The following is an 18,662-nucleotide window of genomic DNA, read 5'->3' on the forward strand; positions in this document are numbered from 1 at the left end:
TGATTCTTCAAGATCAACTATACTAATTAATTAATTAATTAATTAATATATTTGATAATGTCATCAGAAGGACAGACGCATGGCATGTTTTTCTGGTAGGAGTTTTGGGTTTTGAAAATAGTTTAACAAATAATATCTGGAATTGTAATTTGTTGCTGATGAGGTATGAAAGTAAGAAAAAGGAAGGAAGAAATTGATTTTATCAGGTATTAATTTGAAGAGTACAATCAAAGTCTAATGCGGCAGCTTCCTAAAAAGTGTAAATGAGTTTATAAAAACAGAAAAAAAAAGATTACAATTTAATATTATTTTAAGTCAATTTTTATCACAGTGATAAAATTTTTTAATCAATTTTCTCATAAATTAGGAGGTGAATTAAAAATAAGTGGAGTGCCACAGAGAACAAAGAATTATTACTGTTTTAAAAATAATTTAACAAACAATTTATGAAATTGTAATTTACTGTTTATCCAATATGAAACTAAGAAAATAAGTGTATGAGAGACCCATCACATAAAGGCGAAGATAAAGATCAATACGAGTCAAATTTACTTTCCAAAATCTAAAAAGAAAAAAAATTCAAAATCCTTCTACTAGATAAATTTCCTATTTTCATATTTTGATTTGAGATATCTGAAGAGTACAGTCTATGTTGTTACGTGACTGCTTCCATAAATTGAATTTTGTGGAACTTTCATTTCTCTTTATCATCTTCACTTTTCTTCTCTTTCAATCATTCAGAAATACTTTCACTCACAAAACTCTCTGAAACCACATCCTTTGTTTCCTTCGGTTTGCGCCTTACTTGCCCTGTCACAAACCTCTCGGAAACTAGTTCCCCTGATTTCTTCAGTTAGCACCCTGGTTGCCCTGTTACTTTCTCTGTTTTACTTTCTTTATTTCAGAATCTTTTTGCCCTATTTCTAATTCTTTATTTTCAATATTTCTGATTTCTTCAAAAAAAAAAAAGCCTTTTTTGCTTTCGGTTATTTCTCGATTACAAGAAAGAATTATCATTTCTCGTATTTATTGTTAATTTCGGCAGTTGTATTTTAATTATTTTCATTTTCTTTACTTCTGTTTTTCAAACCTGAAAAAAGTTTAAAAAATGGTTGATGTTGCCGGGAGTATCGGGAGTGTAGTGAGTCCTGTCCTTCAAGTTGGCCCTTCGATTTGGTGTCAATTTAAGTACTTGCTCAACTACAATACCAACTTTGACAATCTCCGAAAGGAAGTTAATAACCTGAAGAATGCAAGAGATGAAGTTCAGCGTAAGGTTACAAATGCTGAAAGAAATGTGGAAGAGATCAAACAGAACGTTAAGGATTGGCAGAAGAATGTGAATAAGACCATTACTGAAGCAGAGCGGCTGATTACAGAGATGTGCAAGAGATGTGCAAGAGACCATTACCGTATGGTTACTGAAGCTGAAAGAAATGTGCAAGAGGTCGAACAAGAGCTTAAGGATTGGCATGTGGATAAGACTATTACCGAAGCGGAGCCGTTGATTCAAGAGAAAGCAAACAACCGGGGATGTTTCAAGGGATTTTGCCCCAACTTCATCTTTCACTACCAACAAAGCAAGAAAGCTTTTAAATTAAAGTGGGATGATATTGATCTACTTCTCCAGAAAGAAAAGGAATGGGATACCATTTCCAATCCTCCACCGGATCTCCTGCCTAGACCTAATAAAGATTATGTGGCTTTTGAATCAAGAAACTCCATTGTGACGAATGTGTGGGAAGCTTTAAAGAATGAGAATGTGTACATGGTGGGTGTTTATGGGATGGGTGGTCTTGGGAAGACCACGCTTGTGCAGGAACTTCGTAGGAAAGCCACGGAGGAGAAAAAGCCCTTTACGGAGATTGTATTTGTGGAGGTAAAGAAACAATCAAAACAATATTGTTTATCAGTTAAGGTTTGCTTTATTATCTGGTTCTCAATGTTCATATTACTTTGTATTGCAGGTTTCAGAATCTCCAGATGTAAAGAAGATTCAGACAACAATTGCAGAGGAATTGGGTCTGGAATTCAAACAAGAAATAAAAATGGCAGATAAGATATATTCAAGAATGAAGGACAAGAATATTCTTCTAATTCTAGATAACATTTGGGAACCTCTACAATTTGAGCAGATAGGAATTCCTTACGAAGATGATCGTGGAAGAAATAAACTTTTGTTCACAACAAGAGATTTAAATGTGTTGAATGAGATGGGTTGTACAAATAATTTCAGGATGGACATTTTAAATGAAGAAGAAGCTTGGACTCTATTCACCAAAATGGCAGGTAATTATTTGATAGAATTTTCATTTGTATTTTTTTCAGATTAACACATTTTAATTTTATTTTTTAATTATTTGATATGTTTTGATGTGAATATTAAAATATCAAATTAATTATAACATGAACATATTCCAACTTTAAATTTTAATTTCACTTGTGTTTTTTATGGAAAACATTACAATTTAGTTTCATTATATATACGCTCAAGAGTAAGAGTGGATCAAATCTGAGCTGTTTCAAATTGAATCTATATTACAGATCAAATGAGTCGATTTTAAACAAGAGTTTTAGATTAGTAGCTCAATTTAAGATCGACTTATTTATTCATTCAATGACATTGTTCGTCCTATTAATGACATTGTTAACCACTTTGAATTACACATTGTTGAGTGTTGACAATGTCGGTGGCTCTCCAATGGCATTGTTGATAAGATCAAATGAGCTTGAACCGAATATTATGTCTTTGATCCAATCTCGAAATCTACCCCTACTCTAGACATCAAATTTTTTCTTCGATTTTATTGTGTTAATTGTTCTTCTAAAAGTAAGGACATTTACATTTTTATTAAGAATGTTTAATTTTGAGTGAAAACGTGTTATTTATGCTAAATAAGGGTGCAAAAAAGTTTTAAGGTCAAGCCTTGGGTGGAAAATGTAATTTACTCAATGCAGCATTGTGATTTGCATTTAAAAGCTTAATCAAATTTTGTATAATGTGAACACTTTAAACTTTTATGAAGCTTGACTCTAAGGGCGATTACAATTTAATAGATTTTGAACATGGATAAATATAAATTTTTCCACTGAATTTGCGTATGAATAAATAATCTTAAGAACCTATTTTTCTCTTGTTTGTTAAATAAAACTATTTTGCATTCAAGATATTAATTCGTATCTTTTTCAAACACTTTGAGAGAGGCACTATTTGCCACTTATTATGTAACCAGTGTCCAATTATAGATTTTTTAAAATAAAAATTCAAGAGGAATTATATTTGATTATATAAAATGGAATTCATTTAGATTAAAAAAAATTTGATGGATTTAGTTGGAAAAGATTGAAATTCAACATTTATAACTTTTCTTGTTTTTAAATCTATAGTATGTATGTAAATAAAAATACAATTTGTATAATCTTAGATCTCTTTGCAGGAAATATTATTCAAAAACATGAATTGCATTCTCTACAAAACGATGTATGCAAGGAGTGTGGAGGATTACCTCTTGTCATTAGTGCAATAGCTAAAGCATTAAGAAACAAGTGTAATCCATCTGATTGGAAGTGTGCATTACAAGAATTGAAAGGACTTTCAGAAGTAAAGTATACAAGATTCCTTGAAAAGGAATATATGAAGATTGCCTTAAGTTACAAATATTTAAGTGATGAACTTAAGAAAACGTTTTTAATTTCTAGTCTAATGGAAAATAATACTTCCATTTCAGACTTTTTCAGACATGTTGTGTGCCTGAATATACTTGGCGGAGTTAATTTGACAATGGAAGGCGCACGAGATAGACTAGATAAATTGGTTTATGACCTCAAAGATGCTTGTTTGTTACTTGATGGGTTCGAAAACGACCAATTTGCTATGCATGATGTTATTCGTGCTGTTGCCATAATATTTGCACATGAGGAGTACCATGTGTTTACAACAAGAAATGATGTTGAACGAGATTGGAAGGATAAAGACAAACTCAAGAAATGCACGAAGATCTCTTTACCTGGTAAAAGTACTATTATTAGTCAACTTTGGCCTAACAATTTGGATTGTCCAAATCTTGAATATTTATATATGACTGATATGTGGAACTCTTCTTTTAAAATCCCGGAGGGCTTTTTCACGGTGATGCCAAAGCTTAGAGTATTGAGTTTGGTTAGACCATGGCTAATGTCATTGCCATCATCAATTCATCATTTGACAAACCTTCAAACATTGTGTTTAGATAACAGCAACATTAAAGGTGTTACTGTTATTGGAAAGCTTAATGAGCTAAAGGTCCTTAGCTTGCGAGGTTCTCACATTAAGGAGTTTCCCACGGAAATGGGTCAATTAACTCAACTAAGATTGTTAGATTTGAGTTATTGCTATTATTTGAAAGTTATTGCTCCAAATGTGATATCAAAATTATCCAATTTGGAAGAACTTTATTTGAAGAAGTGCCCTATTCAGTGGGAAATTGAAGTACTTAGGGAATTGAAACTCTTGTCTAACCTCACCAGTGTAGAATTGGATATTGAAAATCACAGGGTTTTGCCTGAAGACTTCTTTTCTAGAGAGCTTATCAGGTACAAAATATCAATAGGAAATTGGAGGTACAACTATCCAACAATTGGTGAACAAGAGTGTTTGAGGATATTGAAATTGATATTCAATCCTACCATCCAGTTAGAAGAATTATGTGGAATCAAGAATGTTGAACTCTTATGCTTTGGCGAATATTTAGATGATGAGGATGAGGACGATCTTGAGCATTCAAAATTCAATTTGCAGTCCAATGAAATGACACCGCTTTTTAACAAAAAGGTTTGATTTACTATACTTCTTGTATTTGTCTATTATATATTCTTATTTTCTTTTAGTTTTATTCTCATTTGTTAACATGTAGTTGTAGTATTCCACTTGCATTTTTTTTACTAGTGACTTAAACTTTCAGATTCAATTCAATTTCATTATCAAGTACTATTCTTTAATTTTTCTCCTATGAGTTCAAAAATATTGAAGCAACAATTAACTTTGGTGGTAGGTTATCTTTCTTGATTTAAAAGTCTTCAGATTGAAGAATATTATTTCTAGAAAGATTTGGGACAACCAACTTCCATCTTCCTCCTTTCAAAATTTGAAAGAATTGACATTGTGGAGATGTACAAAGATAAAATTTGTGTTTCCTTATACCATGACCAAAAACCTCCAGCAACTCCAATATCTTGAGATAAAGGATTGTATTGATTTAGAGGAAATTGTTGCTACAGAAGAAATAACAGAAGCAGCTGCCAGTTTTGTCTTTCCGCAAGTAACCGTAATAAAGCTTGGAAATCTACCAGAACTTGCAACTTTCTGTCGTGGAATACATACTTCAGAATGGCCGAAGTTGAAAAAGTTGGCGGTGAAAGATTGTGACAAATTTAAGTTGTTCAATTCAGAACCAAAGTCTTTGTGCTTGGACCAGAAGGTACGGGTATCTAATTTTGTTCCTTTTCAAAATTCAAAAAATCTTCTTTATATGTATAAATTCAAAACAACTGAATTATCTCTCTCCTTTTTCCTTTTTAATAAAGCTTAGTGAACTGAATTTTTTTTCATTAATATTGAACTTAAATACTAGAAGAATTCTAACCGTCTCAATCTTCAGTTTTTGAAAATTTTTATTATCATTTATGTAAAATAGATAATTTCAAAATGAGGAAACATGATAAAAAACAAAATTAAACAATTACGATTTTTCAAAAAAAAAAAAGATATATTTAATTAGTAGTTTTTGAAAAATAAAAGATATAAAAGATATATCTTTTATTTAAAAAAAAAATAAAAGATATATTTCAAAATTTTATCAACATGATTTGGTAGGGGACTAGAATAAAAATCAGTTTAATTTTGAAACAAATTGTATTAGGGTAATTGCCAATTTGCTAGGTATTGAATTCTTTGTATGTATAAATTTTTAAGTAAAAGGAATACAAGCAAGGATTAGCAGAGACAAATTTTAAAAAATAAATAGTATACTGATCGAGCAATTCATCAAACAATTGGTGAACAATAACAACAACTTCTACAAATTCAAACACAAAAGCTAACAACACATTGCAGATTAAACCCACTTAAAAATGAAGTCAAAAATTGATCTATTGTTTCAAACAATGAATTAAAAGCACAACATTTATACCAAAAACTCCAATATTGCTACACAAGATAGATGGAAAGAAAACCAGAGAGATGAAGGATAGACTGAGAGATAAAAGAGTTTATTTTTGTTGTGTTTTGATATCGAGATGCAAAGACGGTGTTCTAGACTCAAAAGACCATGACTGGAGCAGGAATTCTTCGTTGGGATAGAGTTTTTTGAATGTCTATGTTATACAAGATAATGTTATCGGTTATAAATCATATATTTTAATTGCACTATGCAATTCATAGCATTTTTTTTTATGAACTCTTTAAGGTACTATTAGGTTCGAAAAATCATAAATATAATTTTATTTTTATTAGAAATATATGTAATAGGCGCATCGTCTTTCATATTATTGGAAAGCTTAATGAGCTGAATCATTTTTCATGAATATTGAAATTATATATTATATTAAACGATTAAGATTTTCCAAGAAAAAAAATCAAGAAGTATGTTTAATTAGTAGTTTTGAAAAAAATAGTTTTTGAATGTAATTTTAATGTTGATTTTGATTTTTTTCTTTAAAAGATCGATAAGGTAAAACAAAATAAGTTATTAATTAAACTTTTATTTTAATAATATAATTGCAAACTTAATTGGATTTTGTTTTTATGGTTTTGTAGATCAACCATGATTTGGAGATATTTCAATTACAAAATGGTTGGGAACACATTATTTGGGGAAGTCAATCTAAAGAACTTAAAATCTTCTTTTATGAGTCGGCGTATATTCCACTTTGGCTCCTTCAAAGATTTGAAAATCTTACATGTCTTTTTGTTGACGATTGCAATAAGTTGGTTAACTTAACAACACTTTCAACAGCTAGAAGCTTAGTGCACTTGAGAGAACTGAATATATCATATTGTGCAATGCTGATGGAAATATTAGAAACTGAGGAAGATGCAACAACTGAAATTGTTTTTGAGAATTTGAACAAACTGTCATTTGATAGGATGAAAAGTCTTATGTGTTTCTGCTCAGGGAATTACACTTTCAATTTCCCATCATTGGAAAAGTTAAACATAGCAAATTGTCCTAATATGATGACCTTCTGTAGAGGAATCTTGAGCACTCCAAAGTTACAGAAAATCAGTTATGAGAAAATGAAAGTAGAGAATGATGGGAATGATCTTAATAAAACTATACAAGGATTATATAAAAAGAAAAACCAGGTATGCATTCAATTAATTTACTATAAATATTTACTTACGTCTACAAGTTTTTTTTTTTAGTTTAGAAGAAAGACAAATAATTATTTTTAATTACCTTATAATAAAATAATTGTTAAATTTTACTGCAGGACATTTCTCTTGATTTGAATTTCAAGTGCAAGGCATTCCACCATGATAATTCTATGGAGATTGGCTACAACCAACATTCGACTTCCTTCTATCAAAATTTGACATACTTGTTCTTATGGAAATGTAGAAACATAAAATATGCGTTTCCATCTTCTATTGCCAAAAGCCTCCACCAACTCCAACAACTAGAGATTCAAAATTGTCAGGCTTTAGAGGGGATTGTTGCAAAAGAAGATGGAACAAATACAATTGTTGATTTTGTCTTTCCAAATATAACCTTATTGGGGCTTAAAGATCTACCAGAACTTACGACCTTCTACCCTGGAATATATACATTAGAAATGCCAAAGTTGAAAGTGTTCGTGGTGAAAGATTGTACCAAAATTGTGAGCTTAAAAGAAAACAATGTGGAGACTAAGCCTAATATTTTAGATCCAAAATCTATCTTCGTGGACAATAAGGTAAGAATCTCTTATTTCATTGTTTCTCATTAAAAAAATTAACTTTTTTCTTATATATTACATTTATTCAAAAATTTAATCATGGAATTCTTATCATCTCTATTTTTCCACGAAACAAAAATTAAGAAAAATCAATGGTTATTTGATTTGAACAAATTTACATTAGGATCATCTTGCAACTTTTATTGAGTTAATAATATTAATTTCTCTTTTCCAAAGAAACCTCCCTATTTGTTTGGATTTATTCTATCGTTGGTCAACTTATATAACGATTTTTATCACCTATACAAGCACATTTTATGGTTCAGATTGTGAATTGATAGGTAGAGAATACTACCAGGTAATAAATTGAAACGCTAATTTATTATAATCTGTTCAGACTTTTCTTTGGGATTTTTAACTAATTGCATTACCATTTTTCATGAATTTAATCATGTTTAGAAATGCTTGAAAGTATTTATTTTTTCTGTAATTTTTCCTTTGCAATAATTAAAGTTTTGTTTCCAGAATTATCAAAAACTAATTGGATTTGGTTTTGATGGATTTGTAGATTAACTTTAATTCAGAGGTGTTTGAATTATATGATGGTGAGACAAATGTTTGTTGGCAAAGTCAATCTAAAACTCTTACAATCACTGAGGATATCTCCGCACTACTTCGACTCCTTCAAAGATTTGAAAATGTGAGAGAGCTTCAACTATATTGCAGTCTATATAGTGACATTAAGAGCCTATGTGATCTTCCAAATCTTGAAATTCTAGAAGTAGATTATTGTTGCAGATTGATGAGTTTAGTGCCATTCTCAGGTTCTTTCCAGAATCTTAAAGTTTTGAAGGTAAATTCATGTGACGAATTAATGAAGTTAATTACACCTTCAATGTCTAGAAGTTTGATGCAACTGAGAGAACTGAGCGTAACATTTTGTGGAATGTTGATTGAAATAGTAGAAAATGAAGGAGATGCAACAAGAAGTACTGAGATTGTTTTTAACAATTTGAATAAGTTGTCACTTGAAGGGTTAAATAGTTTCACAAGTTTTTGCTCTGGGAATTACTCCTTTAGTTTTCCATCTTTGAAAGAGTTAATTATAGAAGATTGCCCCAATTTGGAGATTTTTTGTCAAAGAAGCATATGCACACCAAAGTTAGACAAAGTCATTTACAAGTTTGAAGATGAGAATGTGAGAGAGATAGAGATTGGGGATAATGACTTGAATACAACTATACAACAAGAATACAGAAAAAAGGTATTTATTGAATTAATTAGTTTAAATTTGAGTAATTTTTAAGAATATTATATTTTCAGTGTTAATTATAATTAATTGTGTTTTTAATAATATTGACCTTGCATTGCATAAAAGAATTTGTATGGATGGTGAGTATTATTGTTGAACTAGTGGCCACCACACACTTTCGTACCTCTCTTCACTTCTAGGATACAATTACCTTCCTCTATATTTTTCAAAGAAATTTCTAACAACTATCAAATTCATATTTTTTTCTCCTTGGTTCATATTAAATATATTTAACATTATTAACTTTAATTTGATTGACATGATTTTTTTTTTAGATTGGCTCTTTTGGGAAGAAATTGACATTAAGTAGATATAGAAAAACCACAATATTACAGTTAATGTATTGTTATAGTTAAAATAAATTAATTATACACGTTTTTAAAGTATTGAGGTGATTGATGAGAAAATCCCTCATTTTCTTGTACCACATAAAAAAAAAAAATAGCGGCCACCGCACAGTTTCACACCTCTCTCCACTACTAAGAGACAACTGGCTTCCTCTATATTTTTCTAAGAAATTTCTAACAACCATCAAATTATTATTATTTTTTCTTAATCCTTGTTTCCTGTTAAAATTATTATAGGTTTTGAAGGGAAATATTGACTTTAATTTATTGATATGATTTTTCTTTGATTTGGCTCCTTTTTGGAACGAATTGACAGTATCGTCAGAAGTAGAAGAAGAGGACTGGAACCTGATGACAAGCATGGAAGATGAAGAAGAAAGCAGCAATGGATGTCCTCCGAGGAAGAAGCTCCGTCTCTCCAAAGAATAATCTCGTCTTCTCAAAGGAAGTTTCAGGCAAAACCATACCCCGTTATAACTTCACCCTTTCTCTTTTTTTTCTTTCTTTCTTTAACTCAAACTCAATTTTGTCTCTGTTTTTTTCCCGGATAATAGGGGAAAAGTTTCCTTCAATGGTCACCGGTTGAATGAGTTTGTTCCCCAAAAAACGTTAGCTTATATAAGCCAAGAAGATCTGTATATTGCTGTGATCACTGAGGGAAACACTTGAATTTGTTGCCCAATGTCTTTGTGTTGGAAACCGAGGAAGTAGGTTTCCTTAAATTTAATTCAATGAAGTTTTAATCATAGCCACCTAATCAATTCTCACCAGTAGTTGATAGGTACACAGCTATTTTTGTTTCTACTTGTGCAGATTTGATGATGGAAGTCAGTAAAAGAGAGGAGACAGGCACTGTTCTGGATCCAGATGTAGATACTTACACGAAGGTGTCTTCAGCATACTTATCTTGTTTATATCAGATGTATTGTTCTATATGCAGTTGCTACATGTATGAAATATTCTTGACATGGAAATGCCTTACTACCTCATTGGGTACAGTCCTGAGGTCGAGAGGTAAGTTTTTTCAATTGCAATGGCTGTGTTTACAAGTACGTTGTATCCTTTCATGCATAAATACCTTTCTATTTAATTTCATCTTATTTATCGGTTTGTTATGTTGCAACAACTGTTTTTTGATCAATCAGTGCACCTATATCGAATGCTTATCGTCAAGTATTCTCCAAAATGACAGTATACTGAATTCTTAGGATTAGCTTTGTAAATTTTTTTTAGCAACGTAAAAGAAGATGATTACATACTCAGGATATAAATTCCTAAACAATATGTTTAAATTCACTTTTTAAATCATTTAAAAGTGGTAGCTGCAGAAAGCTTCTCACTTTGTGGTGGCTGAGGTTCTGATATTTAATTGATTGTTGTGATTTTAGGTTCTTCTGTCAGTTCATTCTATTTTTTGTAGTGCACCTTGCCTTTATATCCATGTTACGGTTTTTGGCATCAGTCTGCCAAACTCTGGCTGCTGCTATGAGAGCTGGTGTTTTTGCTTTATAGTAGTCCTAATTTTTGGTGGTTTTGTTATCACACATGGTTAGACTATTTGGACCTTATCCAATTTGATTTCAAAATCATCTTTGAAAAGGATAAACTTGTGCTATGTCATTGGTTGCAGCCTCTATTCTAGGGTGGTTGAAGTGGGGTTTTCGGGTTTCCCCTTTTTCATATGGAAAGATAGGCCTTTCAGTAAATGAATTTTTTGCTCCTCAGTGGCAAAAGGTGAGCTCTCATAGGAACACTTTTTGATTCCTCTAATCAAGAAAATTATGCAACAATCTTGTTAGCTAATGAAACTATTTTTTATATTTATAGACAGATTGTAGTTTTACCAATGGTAGTGTTTGTGCTTTCTAGAAACATTACAATTGAGTACTTGAGAGCCATTGATTATTAAACTTTGATGAATTTTATTTCAAATAAATCATTGTTAGTCTTGCATTATGTGAATAACTATAATTTAAAAGGAAATTGATATACTTTTGATTTATTGTTCCAATATCTTAAACCGATTGAAGTGATCATGACATATTAAAACTAATAGTATTCTTTTTCATTAGAAGAGAAGTAATTTTTTTTTTTAATGTAAGAGTTTGAACCCATATCTGCATAATAATGCTCCAATTTTTTCCTTTGTGTTATCAGGCAGGATCAAGCAAAGGCTGTTGAGATTCTTGTCAAGGACCTTAAGGTTTTTGCATCTTCCAATGAAGATCTTTTCAAGGAGATTACTCAGCTCCTCACTCTTGATAACTTTAGTTGAGTAAACCACCATTCTTTTTAATTGGTATGTTATGCTATGAAATTTTTTACTTGATCTTTTCTATTGGCGATTTGTGGTCAGGCAAAATGAGCATCTTTCCAAGTATGGAGACACAAAATCGGCTCGTAATATTATGCTTGTAGAACTCAAAAATCTAATTGAAGCAAATCCCCTGTTTCGTGACAAGCTTATACATTCCCAGCCTTCAAAAGTTGACGTCTGAGGACATTAATAAACCAGAGGTTATTCTTGAATCTTTTCATAGCATTTAATTTCTTATTTGTGCCATTGTCCTGCAGCCAGATTTTTTGGTAAAAACAAAAAACCTTTCAAAATCGTTGACTGTTGTTTGTAAACATTTCTTCTTAAACTTATTTCAAAACAATATATATGTTGCCTTCATAAGTTCAACTGATTAAAAATGTATGAATCACTATTTCCCACCCAAACTTTGCTTTTCCACTTTTTAAGTTAGAAAATTTAATTTTCCCACTTATATGCCATTTTTCATAAAAAGTTAACTATTAAAAAAAATTTCTCAAATGGATACCGCTTCCTTCAAATGCAACAACTCCTGAAGCCTTGCTTTTGATCCCACTGACACAGGCCCTTACTTCAGTGTCTCCCATGTTTGAATTCTCAAATATGGCAACTTCCTTTCATCTTGCACTTGTTTAATTATCATTGTTTTTCCGCACTAACAAAAGTTTAATGTCACTGTAGAAGATTCTTCGGACTTCTGTTGTCATTAGAACTCTGTTTGTACCCAATTTTGATCAATGATCATGTTTGTTATTAAATTTTGTTGTTGTTGATGTAAACGGTGATCAAGGAGTGAGTCGAATGGAGGATTCTCAGATGTAAACGAAGTATCGTCAGAAGGAGGAGAAGAGGACTGGAACCTGATGACGAGTATGGAAGACAAGGAAGAAAGCAGCAATAGATGTCCTCTGAGGAAGAAGCTCTGTCTCTCCAAAGAATACTCTCGTCTTCTCAAAGAAAGTTTCAGGCAAAACCATACCCTGTTATAACTTCACCCTTTCTCTTTTTTTTCTTTCTTTCTTTAACTCATAAAACACCCTCTCCTTACAATAAATATTCTGCTTTTAATGTCTTGATTGCCTAATTTACTCGGTTCTGCTTCTGTTTTCTTCAGCTATTTTACTTCTCTATAGTATTTGTGTGTTATCTTAGTTTAATTTCCTAATATACTCAATTTTGTCTCTGTTTTCTTCACGGGTAATAGGGGAAAAGTTTCCTTCAATGGTCACCAGATGGATGAGTTTGTTCCCCAGAAAACGTCAGCTTATATAAGCCAAGAAGATCTGCATATTGCTGTGATGACTGAGGGAAACACTTGAATTTCCTGCCCAATGTCTTGGTGTTGGAAACCGCAGAAGTAGGCTTCCTTAAATTTAATACAATGAAGATTTAATCAGAGCCACCTAATCAATTCTCACGAGTAGTTGTAAGGTACAGAGCTATATTTTATTTTTCTGCTTGTGCAGATATGATGATGGAAGTCAGTAAAAGAGAGGAGACAGGCACTGTTCTAGATCCAGATGTAGATACTTACACAAAGGTATCTTCAGCATACTTATCTTGTTTATATAAGATGTATTATTGTATATGCAGTTGCTACATGTATGAAATATTCATGACATGGACATGCGTTACTACATCATTGGGTACTGTCCTAAGGTCGAGAGATAAATTTTAATTGCAATGGCTGTGTTTACAAGTACATTGTATCCTTTCATACATAAATACCTTTCTATTTAATTTCATCTTATTTATCGATTCGTTATGTTGGATCAACTATTTTTTGATCAATCAGTGCACCTATGTCGAATGCTTATCATCAAGTATTCTCCAAAGTGACAGTATACTGAATTCTTAGGATTAGCTTTGTAAATTTTTTGTAGCACCGTAAAAGAAGATGATTGCATACTCAGGATATAAATTCCTAAACAATATGTTCAAATTCACTTTTTAAATCATTTAAAAGTGGTGGCTACAGAAAGCTTCTCACTTTCTGGTGGCTGAGGTTCTGATGTCTAATTGATTGTTGTGATTTTAGGTTCTTCTGTCTGTTCATTCTACTTTTTGTAGTGCATCTTGCCTTTATATCCATGTTACGGTTGTTGGCACCAGTCTGCCAGACTCTGGCTGCTGCTATGATAGCTGGTGTTTTTGCATTATACTAGTCCTAATTTTTGGTGGTTTCATTATCACACATAGTTAGACTATTTGGACCTTATCCAATTTGATTTCAAAATCATCTTCAAAAAGGATAAACTTGTGCTATGTCATTGGTTGCAACCTTCATGCCAGGGTGGTTGAAGTGGGGTTTTCGGGCTTCCCCTCTTTCATATGGAGAGATAGCCCTTTCAGTGAATGAATTTCTCGCTCCTCAGTGGCAAAAGGTGAGCTCTCATAGGAACACTCTTTGGTTCCTCTAATCAAAAAAATTATGCAACAGTCTTGTCAACTAACAAAACTATTTCTCATATTTATAGCCAGATGCTAGTTTTACCAATGGTAGTGTTTGTGCTGCCGGGAAACACTACCATTGGGTACTTGAAAGCCATGGATTATTAAACTTTGATGAATCTTATTTCTGGCTAGCATTGGGTGCCTTGTTTGGCTTGACTTTACTTTTCAACATTGGCTTTATCTTGACCTTAAGTTTGTTGAAGCGTAAGTTCATCCTGTTATCACATATTAACTTAAGAAGAAACAATGCTACTCAAGTTTGCTCACCCAGTAAAATTCAAATGCAGCCCCCTGATCATCTTGTGTGATGATTTTGCAAGAAAAGTTGGGCAGGATTCAAGGAGGTCAGGATTCCGTTGATGGTAAACTTGTGAAAGAAAAGTCTAGAAATACTCCCACAAAGGTGAATTTAATTTCTTACTTTCAATTCAGATTTTTTTCCATTTTTTTTTTTGGTTGTCTTTGTTTCACTTTAATGTTTGACATTATTATTTTTTTGGGGTCTTATCTTATTTAGCGGCAGGATGGTCTTACCTTTTGAACCCCTATCAGTAGCATTTCAGTGTATGAAGTATTTGTTGACATCCCTGCGGTACTCCTCAATAGCCATTCTGCATTCAAAAACAATTATTTCCATTGCATGATATTTTAAGGCATCAGATCTCATACAGTCATTTTTGCGTGTTTTATGTATAATTTGCCTTTTACTTCCCTTTGGTTTTAGGGGAAGAAGAAATTCCCAACTGCTTTCTGATATTCCGTTGGATTAAGGCTTGATGTGGTTACAGCATTTATGGAAGCTGGAAAATCCACTCTTCTATGTTTTGGCCATACGATGTTGTATTGATAACAAACTTGTTCTTCTTGCTTTAATCTCTCATGAATCAATCAGTAAGGGTTTGTTAGTACTGAAAGCTCTGTGCTCTTTCTCCCGGAAAACTGAACTGAGGTAATCCACTTGTCATGAATTGACTAATTTGTGTTTGGTTGTTTGATTGATTGATTTTCAAAAGCCTAGATTTAGAGTGACCCGGATTACCAACCTGGGCACTCAGAGAATGTATATAAACAAATGAAAGCTCTTTTCTTTTATTCAGTCAATGAATTCATTAATGAGGTGGTAATGTGTTAGGTCTCCAATCATGCACGTGTACAAAAGGAAAAGCAAAGGAATTAAACAAAGGAAGATCTCAGGCACATTATCAGGAGAAAACAACAAACAATGAGGAAGCAATTCAGAAGACAACAAAGAGGCAAAATCAGGGCAGATAATGGCAGTTGAAATCAAGGCATAAATAAAATAAACTGAAATCAGGGCCGGACAACCAGACCAAGATTGACAGAATAAAGCCAAAACAGACTATAAAAAGAGAAGATCAGATGGAGAAGAGGCAAGCAAGAATTCAATAATTCTTTAAGGGGGTTTTACAGCCAAAAAAGAGAGGGGGCTGGCACCTCTACTGCAAGTATATTTCTAGTTCTTATTACTATTTTCTGAAAGAGAATAAACACTTGTAGTCTGAAGTTTCATCAAAAAAGAATTCTGTGCATGTGTATTTACACATTCTGTGGTTCTCTATTGATTATATATTTTGTAATTTTCGATCAAAGTAGTATCAGCCCACACTGGGGGCTGGGTTATGGTGAACACCCCACATGGATTCTAGGCTAGATCAAGTGGTGATGGATTAGTTGGAGGTTGAAATTCGATCCCTAATAGAGGGATTTAGTGAGATGAAAGACCTGTTAATAATAATCTGTCAGAGCAACCAACAACAACATAGAGACAAAATTTGGATGGTAACAATTAACAATCCAAGGAGAAACCAGAGAACCAAGCAATGGGAGAACAAGGGCAAAGGATGCTGATGTAAGGCAGAATCATCAGAAAGAGGGGAATTAAGGTTGATGATCAATGAAAATATGTTGTTGCGAAATGTGTGGATATTCGAACAGTAGATTTAACGTCTAGAATTGCCTCCTTTTTTGGTAAAGTTTCCCATCAGGTGGATATTTTGGGCAGAATGATACTTCGTTGTGAATCGAATGAGAGAAAGGGATAAGGTGCCAGCAATCACAATCTACATGGATGATTGGCCTTGTTTTGGTTACTGTGGATGGAATCCTGGAATCTCATAACAAAATACGTGATTGGGCATAGTCATTCAACTTCGAGAAAGTGAACGGGTCCATAGCAGGATACTGGTATAGACCAGTTTTTTCTTGTTTGCACATTTTTTCTGCAGCAATAATTCTTGTGATACAGTGAGACTAATAATTGAGTTTCTATCGTTATTGAAAAGGACAATTAATGTAGGGAAAATAAGCTCATAGATGCAAGTTTGTGGATGAGTATTTAGCCTATAATGTTTATATCTGCTCTCATTTCCCCTTTTTCTGGGTAAATTAGTTTAAATTTGGAAGAACCGTGAGAAGCTTTTTTGAAACTGATAAAATTAAACTTACAGTTTTCTGTTTCGAAGCATATGCTTTGGAAAAGCCCATGTGTAAAAATGTTCCACTAATTTTGCTTAAACTTTACTTCAAGATACCAAGGCTTTTAAGATGACAATGAGGAGAGTGAAGTTCAAGTTTCAAAGTCAAAATCCATTCTCTGGGGCATAGGGAATCAATATCAAGTTAATGCATACATACATACATACATACATACATACATACGTATATGATAAATCAAAACTTAAGTATATGATTTTTAGAAAATTTAGAAAAAGTAATATAAAATGAATGGTGGATTGAATTTGGACAGTTTGTAATGGGAACTGGTCAATTAAACATACTAAAATGAAGGGTTTAAAAATCTAATGTTGTTTGAGTTTTGAATTTGAATAAGAATTGGAAAGTAATCATAATCTTTAAATTTCGTATTGCTTATAACTTGAGATGACGCAAATATTTGTGAATATCAAAAAATTAAATTAAATGTTAATAATTTATTTTAAAGATTAATAGAGAGTTTTTTTAAGACCAAGCGATCCATCTTATTTTTGTAGGTTGATATTATTTCTTAGGCTTGGCTTCATCTTCCAAGGGGTTAGTTCACCATGATGGCCTATTAAGCCTAATTTGATAAGTAAAGAGCGTAGACATACAAAATGGGTTGGGCAGCCCAATCTGTTATTATAGCTGGTTGTGCCAATCTAGTGTATCGGTCGGGTTGTGCTACGGGATGACTTAATCCATCAATTTATACAATATTATTAAAAAATAATTAAATCAACAAAATAATATTATAATATAAAAATTATTTTTTTAAAATTAATGAGTCGGTATAGGGTCAGGCCATAAGCTTTGTGTATTTTTTGGGTTAACCTAACCTAAAGACCTGCAACTGTACGGGCCCTCGACCCAACCTACCCCTAGGCTCGATGGGTTGCACTAGAACAAGCCCAACCCAAATCATCGACACCTCTAAGTAAAGCCCTCATGAATTTTTTTTTAATCTAATTTTAATGATGAATGATTCCTCACTCAATAATTGCTAATTTCATATTTAAACTATTGACTAATGTTGCTATTTTGAATTTCATTTATTTTCTTATTTAAATTTATGTGATTTGTTACACATTTATCATACTCAAATTTGCCTTCATTTTCATTATGATGTTGTACATTAGTCTACATCATCATACATACAGATCTTGTCAAAATCAAACTCGTATCATCATCTAATAATTACTAATTAATGCTGGGCTAGAGCATAATTCCAATATATATGTTTGAACATTCCTTCCATGACACTCCTGCCTATTAAAAGCATGTTTAATTACTAGTTTTCTAAGTTGTTTTTCAACATAATTTTAATTATAAACAAGCCATTAGCTAAACTTTTCCATGGAATTATTAATTAGTTGCATTACCATATTTCATGAATTTAATCATGTGCATTCATATTTCTAATTATTGATTAATTTATACAGTAATTAGTACCCAAACTTTTCTACCAAGAAATTGCTTCTCTAATTTTTCTTTGGCAACAATTAAAGTTTCGTTTTAAAGTTATTATAAGCTAATTTTGATTTGGAGGCATTTCATTTTGAGAATGATTACTTGGTAGAGTCAATCTAAAACTTTGTAGTTTTACCCAACACAAATATTCCAGTTAAACTCCCTCAGAAATTTTACAAGCTGAAGGTGTTGCAAGTATTAAAAAATGATTGTTCTGTCATGTTTGCCCCTAGTGAGGATACAATTTTAGAGTTTTAAGGATTGATTTATAAGTTTTTAAACTTTCTAAAATTAAAAATGTTAATATCAACACGTTTGAGTCTTATTGTAAGACAATTGTTTTTTTTTTCAA

The 18,662-nt window shown here is 32.0% G+C and overlaps 2 protein-coding genes and 1 long non-coding RNA gene across 6 annotated transcripts in view; all 3 read left to right on the forward strand.

Moving 5' to 3' along the window:
• Positions 1–18,662, forward strand: part of LOC123205127 (protein TOPLESS-RELATED PROTEIN 2-like) — an 88,020-nt gene that overhangs the window by 32,875 nt on the left and 36,483 nt on the right. The gene's annotated exons all lie outside the window — the stretch shown is intronic.
• On the forward strand, positions 573–10,173 carry LOC123205125 (probable disease resistance protein At4g27220). 3 transcript variants are annotated; one of them, XM_044621962.1, is made up of 8 exons: positions 573–1,879; positions 1,968–2,289; positions 3,426–4,810; positions 5,031–5,456; positions 6,794–7,342; positions 7,471–7,932; positions 8,483–9,178; positions 9,890–10,173. In XM_044621962.1, the coding sequence occupies exons 1-8, from the start codon at positions 1,109–1,111 to the stop codon at positions 9,902–9,904; spliced, it is 4,626 nt and encodes a 1,541-aa protein (XP_044477897.1). In that variant the 5' UTR covers positions 573–1,108; the 3' UTR covers positions 9,905–10,173. The 3 variants fall into 3 exon arrangements, with proteins under 3 accessions (XP_044477897.1, XP_044477900.1, XP_044477898.1); XM_044621963.1 differs by having other exon boundaries at positions 574–1,879; positions 3,438–4,810; XM_044621965.1 differs by lacking the exon at positions 6,794–7,342.
• LOC123205132 lies at positions 10,594–15,908 on the forward strand. Its single transcript, XR_006499788.1, has 11 exons — positions 10,594–11,307; positions 11,731–11,843; positions 11,930–12,090; positions 12,681–13,247; positions 13,357–13,430; positions 14,183–14,274; positions 14,368–14,548; positions 14,632–14,747; positions 14,862–14,936; positions 15,069–15,293; positions 15,477–15,908. It is a non-coding gene; the product is annotated as an uncharacterized LOC123205132 (long non-coding RNA).

The sequence above is a fragment of the Mangifera indica genome, unplaced genomic scaffold, assembly GCF_011075055.1.
Source record: "Mangifera indica cultivar Alphonso unplaced genomic scaffold, CATAS_Mindica_2.1 Un_0002, whole genome shotgun sequence".
NCBI lineage: Eukaryota > Viridiplantae > Streptophyta > Magnoliopsida > Sapindales > Anacardiaceae > Mangifera > Mangifera indica.